The sequence below is a fragment of the Pteropus medius genome, unplaced genomic scaffold (assembly GCF_902729225.1).
Source record: "Pteropus medius unplaced genomic scaffold, Ma_sr-lr_union100, whole genome shotgun sequence".
NCBI lineage: Eukaryota > Metazoa > Chordata > Mammalia > Chiroptera > Pteropodidae > Pteropus > Pteropus medius.
The window spans coordinates 4,061,696-4,074,530 of NW_024354886.1; the positions used below are offsets into that span (position 1 = coordinate 4,061,696).

The window sequence follows — 12,835 nt, forward strand, 5'->3', positions numbered from 1 at the left end:
GGCCAAGTTCAGCCACAGCCTGTGCACCTCCAGGGCCACCTGGTGAGAAAGCATCCTAAGTGTTCACTGATAGGTGGATAAAGAAAATATGGTACATGTACATAATGGAATATTATTCAGCCATAGAAAGAAAGAAATTTTCCACTTGCAATATGGATGGACCTTACGCTAAGTGAAATAAATCAGACAGAGAAAGATAAATACTGTATAATCTCACTTATATATGGAATCTAAAAAAAAAAACAACCAAGCTCATAGATGCAGAGAACAAATTGGTTGCTAGTGGCGGGGGGGCAGGTAAGGAGCAGTGAAATGGGTGAAAGTGATCAAAAGGAACAAATTGAAAATATCGAACAAGACATAGAAAACCTTAACCTAAAAGAAAAGTTTAGGGCCGTGAAGTGCAATAACTGAAATGAAGAATTCACTATAGTTATGTGCCACATAATGATGTTTCAGTCAACAATGGACCACATATAAGACAGTGGCCCCATAAGATTATAATGGAGCTGAAAAATTCCTATGGCCTAGTGACATCGTAGCCATCCTAACATCAGAGTGCAATACATTATTCACGTGTTTGTGGTGATACTGGTATAAACTAACCTACTGCACTGTCAGTCACATGAAACTGTAGCATATATAATTATGTAGAGTACATAAAACTTGATAATGATAATAAATGACTCTGTTACTGGTTTATGTATTTACTATACTATACTTAATTGTTGTTATTTTAGAGTCTAATCTTTCTACTTATATTTAAAAAGTTTGCTATAAAACAGTATGCTGTGTTACGCCAGCAGCAGCCTCACACATCTTGTGTTTACCATGTCTCTGGTTGCATCATTTTCTCTTGTGCTTGATTTAATCTTGTGTTATTTTGTTCATTGTAGCCTCTAAGCATACAAAATCCACTGTTAATGTAGCCAATAAGAGGCCATGTTGAATGATTGGCCTGGAAACAGAATTATAAGTGATTAAAGACTACAAAGGTAGGAAACGAGTGATGGTAATTGCTCACCAGTCAGATATGTTTCATTCCACCATAGCTATGATCTTGAAAAGCAAGAACAAAATGATAGAAGCTGTTAAAGGATCTGCTTCATCAAAGGCAATAAAACTAATGAAAATTTGAGAAGGGCCTATTTCAGACATGGAGAACTTCTAATTACCTGGATTGAAGACCAGACACAGAACCATATCCCCCTCAGCACCATGACAATCATAGCCAAAGCAAAAAGTTTGTTTGTGATGTTGAAAGAAAAGACTGGACCTGACAACAGTGTTGCATTTACTGCTAGCTCTGGGTGTTTTAAATCATTCAAGATTCATTATATAATGTGAAAGTGAGTGGTAAATCTGTGAATGCTGGTATAAAGGCAGCTGAAGAATTTTTGGAAACTCTAGCTGATTGTGGAGGAAAATTACTTGCCAGAACAAATATTCAGTATGGATGAAAGGTCCCTATTCTGTAAATGGATGCCTGGAGGACAAGTCAATTCCAGGTTTCAAGACTTTTAAAGACAAGATAACAGTCTTGTTTGGGGGTGATTTTGCAGGCTACAAATTAAAACCTTGTTTGATCTGGCTCAGTGAGAACACCAGGGCCTTCAAGCATGTCAATAAGCCCACTTTGCCAGTGTACTGCAAGAGCAATAAATCATGGGTGACCCAACTTCTCTTCCAAGATGCTCTTTTGAATTGCTCTGCCAGCGCAATGGAGAAGTACTGTTTGGACAATAACATACCTTTCAAGATTTCGCTTATTGTTGACAGTGCTCCTCCTTTTATTGATGATCTTCATCCCAATATCATCATGGTATTTCTCCCTCCAAACATCACCTCTTTAATTCAACCAATGGATCAAGGAGTTATAATAGCTTTTAAGGCCTACTACCTGAGGAGGACCTTTGCTCAGGCTATTGCTGCGACTAAGGAAAACACTGGTGTAATTTTGGAGGGATTACAATATCTATAACTGCATCAGAAACTTTGCTTGGGCTTGGAGTGATGTCACCAAGGGGTGTATGAATGGCATCTGAAAGAAGATACTCAAGAGATTTTTTCCATGATTTGAAAGTATTTGCCAATGATGAGGAGGTTGCAAAAATCAACAAAGCTGTGGTTGAGATGGAAAACAACTTTAACATGGTGTGGATGAGGATGACACTGAGGAGCTTGTAGAGGCAGTTCCTGAGGAACTGACTAACGAGAAGTTGTTGGAACTGGAACAGGAATGCATAGCTGAAGAAAAGGCAAGAGAAAAGGAAACTGCGAGAGAAGAAAAAGAAGCACCTGCAAGAAAATTCACAGTGAAGGGTTTAGCAGAAGCTTTTGCAGACATCAACAAGCTCCTTAAAAAGTTTGAAAATCTGGAACCCAACACTAAAAGGTTTTCATTAGTAGAGATAAATGTTCGAGGTGCATTAACTGCTTACAAGCAAACTATGATGAAAAAAATTAACAAACATATTTCTGAAAAGAGTGACATCTCTTAAGAAGAACTTCAGGCAGGTCTTCCATGAGATATCCCAGAAGGCATTATCATAGGAGATGACAGCTCCATGTGTTATTGCTCCTGAAGACCTTCCAGTGGGACAAGATGTGGAGGTGGAAGACAGTGATATTGATGATTTTTACCCTATGTAGGCCTAAGCTAATATGTGTGTTTGTGTCTTTGTTTTTAACAAAAAAGTTTGAAAAGCAAAAAAAATTTTTGAAAATTTAAAAATAGAAAATTTATAGAATAAGGATATAAAGAAAGAAAATATTTTTGTATAGCTGTATAATGTGTTTGTGTTTTAAGCTAAGTGTTATTACAAAAGAGTCAAAAAGTTTTTAAAAACTTTAAGTTTATAAAGTAAAAATGTTATAGTAAGCTGTTAATTTATTATTTAAAAAAATTATTTTTTATAAATTTAGTGTAGCCTAAGTGTACAGTGTTTATAAAGTTTACAGTGGTATACAGTAATATCCTAGGCCTTTGCATTCACTTACCACTCACTCACTGACTCACCCAGAGCAATCTTCAGTCCTATAAGCTACACTCATGGTAAGTGCCCTATACAGGTCTACATTTTTTATCTTTTATATCATATTCTTACTGTATATTTTCTATGTTTAGATATATTTAGATACACAAATATTTATCATTGTGTTACAGTTGCCTACAGTACCCAGTATAGTAACATGCTGTACAGTTTTGTAGCCTAGGAGCTATAGGCTATACCATATAGCCTAGGTGTGTGGTAGGCTATACCATCTAGGTTTGTGTAAGCGCAGTCTATAATGTTTATGCAATGATGAAATTGCCTAATGTTGCATTTCTCAGACTGTATCCCCATCGTTAAGCAACACAAGTCTGTAGAGGTATTTGTTGGCAGAGTTGAGCAGTCAGAAAAAAGAATCAGTGAACTTGAAAATAGGATAATGGAAATTATTATTGAGTCTGAGGAACAGAAAGACAAACAACTGGAGAAAAATCAACAGTGCCTAAGGAGCCTATGGGACACCATTAAGCACACTAACATACACATCATGGGAGTCTTAGAAGGAGGAGAGAGAGAGAAAGGGGTGGAGAGGGCATTTGAAGAAATAATGGCTGAAAACTTCCCAAGTTTAATGAAAGACATGAATATAAACATCTAAGAAGCTCAACAAATTCCTAGTAAGATGAATTCAAAGAGTTTATCATTATAATGTGGTAACACATTATAATCAAACTTTCAAAAGACAAAGAGAGAATCTTGAGAGTAGCAGGAGACAAGTGACTCATCACACACAAGGGCTCCTCCATAAAATAATGAGCAGATTTCTTGTCAGAAACTTTAGAGGCCAGAAAGCAATGGGTCAACATAGTCAAAGTGCTAAAAGAAAAAAAATTGCCAACCAAGAATCCTATATCCAGCAAAACTGTCCTTCAAAAGTGAAGGAGAAATTAAGATATTCCCAGATAAACAAAAGCTGAGGGAGTTCATTACTACTAGACCTGCCCTGCAAGAAATACTCAAGGGTGTCCTGCAAGGTAAAATAAAAGGAACAAGACAATAACTGGGAGCTGTATGAAGAAATAAATATCTCAATACAAGTAAATATAGGGCAATTATAAAAGCTACTATTGTTGTAACAATGGTAACACCACATTTTGTTTCTACATAATTTAAGAGACTGATGCATTTAAAAGACTTATGTTTTGGGGCCCACAAGGTATAAAGATGTAATTTTGTGACATCAACAATCAAAAGGGATAAGGACAGAACTATAGAAGAGCAGAGTTTTTGTATGTTATTGAAGTATAAATTCAAATTAGAGTGTTATAACTAGAGGATTCCATGTAATTCCCATGGTAACAACAAAGAAAATAGCTATATAATACACACAAAAGAAAATTAGAAAGGAATTTAACCATTTCATTACAAAAAATCAACTAAACATGAAAAAAATTAATGCAGGAAATGAAGGACAAATAAAGCTAGAAAACAAATACCAAAATTACAGACGTAATTTCCTTCTTATCTGTAATTACTTTAAATGTAAACGTATTAAACTCTCCAACCAAAAGACAGAGATTGTCAGTTGGATAAAACACATGATCTAACTATATGCTGTCTGCAAGAGACATACTTTAGATCCAAAGACACAAATAGATTGAAAACAAAAGGATGAGTAAAGGTATTCCATGTAAATCGGAACCTAAAGATAACAGGAGTGGATATCAGACAAAATAGACTTTAAATTTAAAAAGCCATATATGAAAAATCTACAGCAAACATCACACTAAATGTTGAAAGACTGAATGCTTTTCCTCTAAAATCGGGAACAAGGTTACCCACTTTCAACACTTCTATTCAACATAGTACTGGAAATTCTAGCCAGAGCAATTAAGCATGAAAAAAGAAATAAAAGCCTTCCAAATTGGAAAGGAAGAAGTAAAATTATCTCTGTTTATAGATGATATGAATTTACATGCAGAAACCCTAAAGATTACACAAGAAAAAAACTGTTAAAACCAATACATGAATACAGCAAAGTAGCAGGATACAAAGTCAACACAAAAAAAGAGTAGCTTTTTTATACACTAAGAGTGGACAATCTGAAAAGGAAATTATTACAACAACTCCATTTATAAAAGCATCAAAAAGAATAAAATACTTAGGAATTAACCAAGGAGGTAAAAGATTTATACAATGAGAGCTACACAACATTGGTGAAAAAAATTAAAGAAGATGTAAATAAATGGAAATACATCTCACGTTCATGGATTGGAAGACTTAATATTGTTATGATATCAATACTACCCAAAGCAATCAGCAGATTCAATTCAATCCCTATCAAAATCCCCATGAGGTGTTTTGCAGGAAAAAAAAATCCTAAAATTCATATAGAATATCAAGGAGTCTGGAAGAGCCAAAGCAATCCTGAAAAAGTTGAGCAAAGTTGGAGGACTTACATTTCCAAATTTCAAAACTTACTGCAAAGCTTCAAGTAATCAAAACAGTGTGGTACCAGTATAAAAACTGACATATAGACCAATGGAATGGCATGGACAGCCCAGAAATAAACCTTTGCATATATGGTCCAATGACAAGGATGCCAAGAGTATTCAATGGGAAAAGGACAATTTTTTCAGTGATGCTGGGAAAACTAGATATCCACATGCAAAAGAATGAAGTTGGACTCTTGCTAACACTGTATACAAAAATGATCTCAAAATGGATCAAAGGCCTAAATGTAAGACCTAAACTAGAAGAAAACATAGGGCAAATCTTCATGACATTAGATTTGGCAATGATTTCTTGAATATGATACCAAAGGCATAGGCAACAAAAGAAAATAGGCAAATTAGACTTCATGAAAATTAAAAACTTTTGTGAATCAAAAGACGCTATCAATAGAATAAAAGGGTAACCCACAGAATAGGAGAAAATATATCTGATAAAGGATTAATATCCAAAACATATAGATAATGCCTAATAACCAACAACAAAGAAACAATCTGACTCAAAAAATTGGGAAAGGACTTGAACAGACATTTTTCCAAAGAAGATATACAAATGAGCAATAAGCACATGATAAGATGCTCAGTATCACTAGTCATTTGGGAAATGCAAACCAAAACTACAATGAGATACCGCCTCATACCTATCAGGATGGCTGCTATAAAAATAAAAATAACAAGTATTGGAGAGAATGTGGGTGAGGAAAATGGAATCCTCATGCACTGTAAGTGGAAAGCAGTATGGCAGTTCCTCAAAAAATTAAAAATAGAATTACCATATGATATATCAATTCTACTTCTGGATATATATACCCCCTAAAACTGAAAGCAGGGTCTCAAGGTATTTGTGCACCCATGTTCATAGCAGCATTATTCCCAACAGCTAAAATTTTAGTGGAAGAAACCATAAGTGGATGAATGGATAAGCAAAATGTGGTATATACATAATAAAACATTATTCAGCCTTAAAAAGGAAGGAAATTCTGACATATACTGCAACATGGATGAACCTTGAGGACATTGTGCTAGGTGAAAGAAGCCAGTCACTAAAAGAAACATACTGTATGATTCCACATATGAAGTCCTTAGAGCAGTCAAAATCATCAAGAAAAAAAGTAGAATCATGGTAGCCAGGGCTGGGAAAGGGGGAAATAAAGAATTATTGGGTAATGAGTATAGAGTTTCAGTTTTACAATATGAAAAGAGTTATGGAGCTGATGATTGTGATGGTTGCACGTTATGAATATATTGAATTCTACTGAACTGTACACTTAAAATGGATGATAGTAAATTTCACGTTATGTGTATTTTACCGCAATAACAAAAACTGGAAGAAAAAAACTACAGGTGGGAAGGTGTGGATAAAATTGGAAATAATTTGTATAAAGGACAATGACTAAAATTACACCCTGAAAGGTTTGTGTAAATAGAAGGGAATTCACTGAGCTTTTTAGCTTTAAACCATCTTAGATGTGATATCTGCCTGTTGTTTACCCACTGGTATGTCTCAAATCGTGTATATAAACCATTTTCCATCAATCTTTGTGGTTTTGTGTGTCCTATTTGTTACCATTGCTACATGGCAGAAACCTTAACTGGAATATAGCAGAGCATGCTCTCTCAATGGCTGTTGTAACTTGGCTTGGTTTGCTGGCAGTTTTGGCAGGCTACTGCCTCAATTGTTCTTCTTATCTCTTATTGTTTTTTTTTTTAAGGGTCAGCCTACCCTTTATGATAAGGAGGGAGTGGGGGAGGTGCCAATAAATGATCCTGCTCTCCAAGAATAATTCTACCATTTTATTCTAGCTTCCTGTTTCCTGATACACCAGATTTGAACTTTCTTTCGGACGTTGTTTTAGAAGCCTTCTCCTTAGCTTTTGTAAGCTCCTCACTGCTCATATTTCTGGGCAAGAAGATGGCCAGTTTCCATAACTATGATGTCAATTCCAACCAGGTGAGAGGACAGGTCTTTCTATTACTTCCTCTGACCTTTAAGTCTGTGCTCTCTCATCTGAGCCTCCTGCTAATGTGAAGACTGGATTCTCCTGTAACCAGAGAATCACTTGGACCATTATCAAAACTATAATTATTACCAAAGGATTTTTGAGAAGTGTGGCACACTTAACTCTGAACCCTCTTGAATTAATGTGAGTGTTATTCCCCTAGAACAGATATGGTATAGGAGTGAGTGCAAGAAGATAACACACGGTACCATGTTGGTAAGCTAGCGGAGTTCCTCTCCTCTTAATTTTATCTTCCTTTCCACTAAGTCCTTAGAAGTCAACCACATTCTGAGGTACAGTAAGAAATGATATGGAATATCAAAACCAGGCTACTAATATAATTAAGTTGGTCTCCCAGAAATAGTTTTTGCCTTTTTTTTATTTTTGGAAGATCTCCAACTATTCTGAGTTTGGTCCTTTTTCTAGGACTCAAAAGGGAAATGTGGAAGTAAGAGGTGTCCCACTTTGACTTTAGGATAGTATAGAAGGAAGGGAGAGAAAGAGTACTGTGTTCCTCTCTGTCATTCTAAGTCCTACTGATCTTGCAAAAGTCTCGTTAACTCATTTTGAAACGTGCTTTCCTTATGATCACTAGCTAAAGTGAAGATTCAACGAAATCTAGAAATCAGATTTGCCATCCTTTTGTTCTTTCTAAGAAAATTTCAGTATTATTTCAAGTGATATAAACAACCCTATCTTAATACACAAGAAATAGACAGTATACCTTTAGTGAAAATGTAAATCAGCATTCTTCAACAAATAGTGGGCCTAAATTGTTTGCCATTTCTTTGTAGGATTTAATAGCCATCGGCCTTTGCAATGTCGTCAGTTCATTTTTCAAATCTTGTGTGTTTACCGGTGCTGTTATCAGGACTATTATCCAGGATAAATCTGGAGGAAGACAACAGGTGTGTTGAAATAGAACCATTGTCTAACGTATAAACATATTTATCTCTATTCACACAAACACACACGTGTATATATATATATATAGTCATAGTAAGGGATTATATTAGCTTAATTATGTTGCTGTTTAACATTGTGCTTATTGAGGAAGATCTCTTGGAAGAATTTGGATTTCATGCTTGTCTTAATTTTTGCTTATATTTTGTCTTAAAAGCAATTTGTCAATATGGAACTTGAAAGTCATTTACTATAGAAATGTTGTTCTGTGTGACAGGTTTCTATATATTAGCTCACAAAAAACCATTTTCTATGTAGCATACCTACTCATTTTTTCATATGGGCTATATATTCTCAGTCCTAGACTGGGAAAGCAATAACACAACTCTCTTCAACCTGGCAGCCAAACTAGAAAATGTCCTTGCTTCCTCAAAGGGCATAGCAAGATGCTTTCATGACAGAGAGTAAGATCTATGTCTAGTTAAGCCTAGGGGATTTATGACCATTCTACCTATGTATGAGAGAAAATTATCTAGGTCAGACTCACTTCAGGTATTCTGAATTAGTAAACTAAATGTATGGGTAGGTGGAAGGGGAGAGATAAGAGGCAAATGACAATTGAGAAGGCAGGCTCTAAAGGCAAACCTCCTTGTCTACTTGCAGTCATGAGTCCAATGTTCATGAGTTTTAGACCGACTAAATGATACTACGTTACAATGTGAGGGGTGTTCCATCTCAACTATGTAGTCTGATTAAATGTCAAAGAACTATCAAAACTGAAACTAGAGTAAGGCCAGGGAACAGGTCAGAGTTCAGAAGGCAGAGAAACAGCAACAGAGGTCAAAGACAAGCTTAGGCTGCAGAAGCATGGTAGGAAGGTATAGCCAAGGTCAGAAACTGAAGTGTTGGGAGAATGGACACTAAAGTTTAATGGGGAAAGATAAAGTGTCACAGTCCATGGCTAAATTTGGTGAAATATAAGGTGAAAGCTAATAAAAGTCAGAAGGTGAGAACAAAAGCATGGGTCTAGAGTCAGACCATATGATATCATTCTATGTGGACTGAGTTTTATTGCCATAGAGCTTCTGCCAGACACACTGGCCTTTAAGGTGTAGCTCTTTTCCACTATTCTTTAAGAATGTCCTAAGCACTAGTGAAAAAGCTTTGAAGTCAGAATGAGAGAGTTTTATGAAAAGAAATGGAAATAGCAATTCTGGATATTAATTCCCACTAACTTTTGACAACTCACTTTGTTCATTCAATGTATAAGCGTAACATAAATTTGAGGAGAAAAGATGCACACAGTTGGAAAAAACTAAATCACAGTGCAAGTAAAATTAAGTGCAGAATAAGTACAGTAAATAAAAACTGCCATAAATATTGTAAGAAGGAGAATGATGAAGTGAGACTTTCATGTATTATTGAAAGAGAGCTAGGTTATGTATAGATGGAAGGAAGGAAGAAGGGCTTCAGTTCAGCCTCTGAGTTGCCTTCAGCCTGTTGGACAAAGTGCCTGCCTCAAAGACAGCCAGCCTATGGCTCTCATTCTGTTTTCTGTTGCTGCATTATTCTCTTGTGTAACATACTCCTCTACCAATGACATCTCTCTCTCTGCAGTGCAGTGACCCTTCTAGGGATGCTGGTAAGCCCTTCCGTGAGACCCTGATTTGCCCCATGCAAATCACTAGTTCAAGGAGAGAGTGCTGCTGGACCCTAGCCCTACATATTGGAGCTACCCAGCCTCTACTCTGAGCTTCTGATCTGGACCGGCAAAGGCCTCTAAGACTCATACAGCCTTCTTCATCCCACAGCCGTGGGTGCTCTCTCCACCTTTTCACTCTAGGACTTTTGATTCACTCTGCCTGAGAACACACTTGCTTCTTCAAAGTTCCTTAAGACTAAAAGAAAGAGAAGCTAGGGGTCTGGCTCTAAACCTCTCAGACGTGACCTGCCACCAAGGGCCACCTTATTTTATTTATTTGTTTGTTTGTTTGTTTGTTTGTCTGTCTGTTTGTTTGTTTGTTTTTGGTCTGTCATAAATATAAGCTGTGTATATGTGTCTGGATTTCTTTTTAATTTTTCCTGATCTATAACCCACTTCTCTTCATTGGTTACAGCAAAACCTATTGGCCCTTCCAGCTATGGCCTGGGCCTGAACAGAGGGGATGTGGAGAGCCCCAGGCCCATTCGGACTGTCCCCCACTCCATCTTCCTGCTCATTTACTTCTGACCACTGTGCTTTCCTCTTCCCCATGAGTGGTTTCCTTTCCTTATTCTCTGCTTTCTAAGAACTGGCCTTCTTGCCTTCTCCCCATGCTCAAGAACTGTTTACAAAATTAGTTGTTATAAAAGAAAGAAAAGAAAAAAATTATAAAAGAAGAAATGTGTTGTGTTTTTTTTAGAGGAAGCAGATGGGATAGTAGAGAAAGCCAAGATTTTGGAGTCAGCAGGTCAGATGGGTTGAAACCTGACTCGGTGGTGCCTAGATGTATGACCATGGGCAAGTTGCTTTTGCCTTCTGAGGCTCTGTTCCTCACCTATGAAATGGTGATAAGGATAACCTTTCAGTTGTGAGAATTGAATTCGATGATAATAGTTCCCTTCAGTGCCTGTCACTTAAGATGTTTGAAAATCATAACTTTAACCCCAGGTTCCTAGAGCCCTGGGCGCTTGGCCATCTATTGTCCTACTTTATGGAACCCACTACTTATAGGGTAATTGATGTCCGAGGGTCTGTGTGTCAATAGTGGCTGTGGCTTGTGGGAACTCACATTACCTTGAATCCCCAGAGAAAGGGCAGAGTCTGTCTTTGATCAAGAACGCCTAGAAAAGTGATGGAAAATTAGAGCAGAAAAGCAAAGCATGCATGAGATGTACAGTTCTCATGCTTGCTGTCTTTAGACACTGTTCAGACACTGAGTCTGAGATTCTGAGAGCCACCAAGCATCCTCCTAAGGCATAATGCCACTGAGGATGGCCCTCTGATCCCAAAGCTCCATTCCCTTGTGTGTGCGGCCAAGGGGGACACACAGTTATTAGCAGGCCTTCCAACCCTCTCTGAGTAGAAAATTTTATGATCCAATTCAATGTCTGGCTTGTACTCATTTTAATCTAGGCTTTATACAGCTTATTTTGGCATCTGCATGGCTTTGCTTCCTTAAAAATAATCAGAAGAATTTTGGAGGAAAGAAGTGGTAGGAAGGAAAAATGCTGATATATTTTTCTGTGCTAATTGAAGAAGATTTTTTCCTATAGTGCTGACAAAGACTGCCTGAAGCCGGACTCTCAAATTAGATCCAGCAACAGGCTGATATGTATCTTGGCTGGAGGAGCTCATGGCCTCAGTTACTTGTTTTAGTTCCAGTGTATAAAATATTTGCCATTAGAACTCCCCGAGTTTCAGTCACAGTGATTCATTTTCCTGAAACCTTCCTTCTTCCTACACTACTCTCATGGGGCTCAACTTTTCCACGTCAGGTTGCTCACCTTAGCTGTGAATCAGCTGGGATGGGGGAATAGAACATTGATTTCATTGCCATTATTTTCAGTGATACATTTATATGGCAAATAGCAGTGAATAGTAACAGGAAACCCCGTAGGAAGGTTTTTTTTTTTTTTCTTCACGCCTAAGATAAAGAGAAAATTAGAGAATATTGCTGAGTGGCCATTTAATGGTTTAGATTTAAGGGACTTCCTCAGTTCTTGCTTGATTTGATTTGTGGTTACAGTTTTATTCCCTTCACAGTGGGAAATTATACTGCTTTATATTATTTTTTATTGTTAGGGACTTAAACAATAGAAAGTTATCAATAAAGTATATAATGAGTTCAAGACTATGTCCAGAGAGCCTTGAGATTGTGAAGGGAATTATGTTTCTTAGGTTTCCTCCTGTGTTTGTCAACCAGGATCGCTGCTTACCAAGTCGCACTGAGCCCAGAGTAGTCAACCCAGCTGGGATAGGATCCAGAGCTACTACATGTGGCCCCGACTCATGTTTGTAACTTTTTTTGAAGCAGAGACAACTAAAGTAGGAACATCAGAAGTGATTATCATTGTATTTGTAAGAGGAAGCACCACTGAAACTGCTAGGTAGGAAGGTATCCAAGCTCCAAACAGGAGAGCGAGGGGCGGGATATTTATTGATATGAGAAGTGGAATGGTTGGGATTTTAGGGCTGACAGTAATGACTCTTCTAGGGCTTTTTTTTAACTGTTTAAGGAGAGGTTCAAGTTAGGATGGGAATGCAAGCCAGATGTTAGATTTCAGATTCATAGCCAAAAAGCTATGGCAATAAAGACTCAAATGCCCAAGACAATTTGGAAATTTTCAAAGTGGATTCATGCATTCTCTCACCATTTGTACTGAGTACCTAGTATGTGTTTCGCACTTTGACAAGACCTGAAAATGTCAGTTTAACAAAAATGCACTA

At 37.1% G+C, this 12,835-nt stretch overlaps 1 protein-coding gene across 1 annotated transcript in view; it reads left to right on the top strand.

The window, feature by feature from the left end:
* SLC26A8 (solute carrier family 26 member 8) overlaps positions 1 to 12,835 on the top strand; it is a 71,250-nt gene that overhangs the window by 42,886 nt on the left and 15,529 nt on the right. Inside the window, exons 8-9 of the mRNA XM_039856148.1 lie at positions 7,307 to 7,454; positions 8,298 to 8,411. Coding sequence (XP_039712082.1) covers positions 7,307 to 7,454; positions 8,298 to 8,411 — 262 coding nt within the window. The remainder of the gene's footprint in view (positions 1 to 7,306; positions 7,455 to 8,297; positions 8,412 to 12,835) is intronic.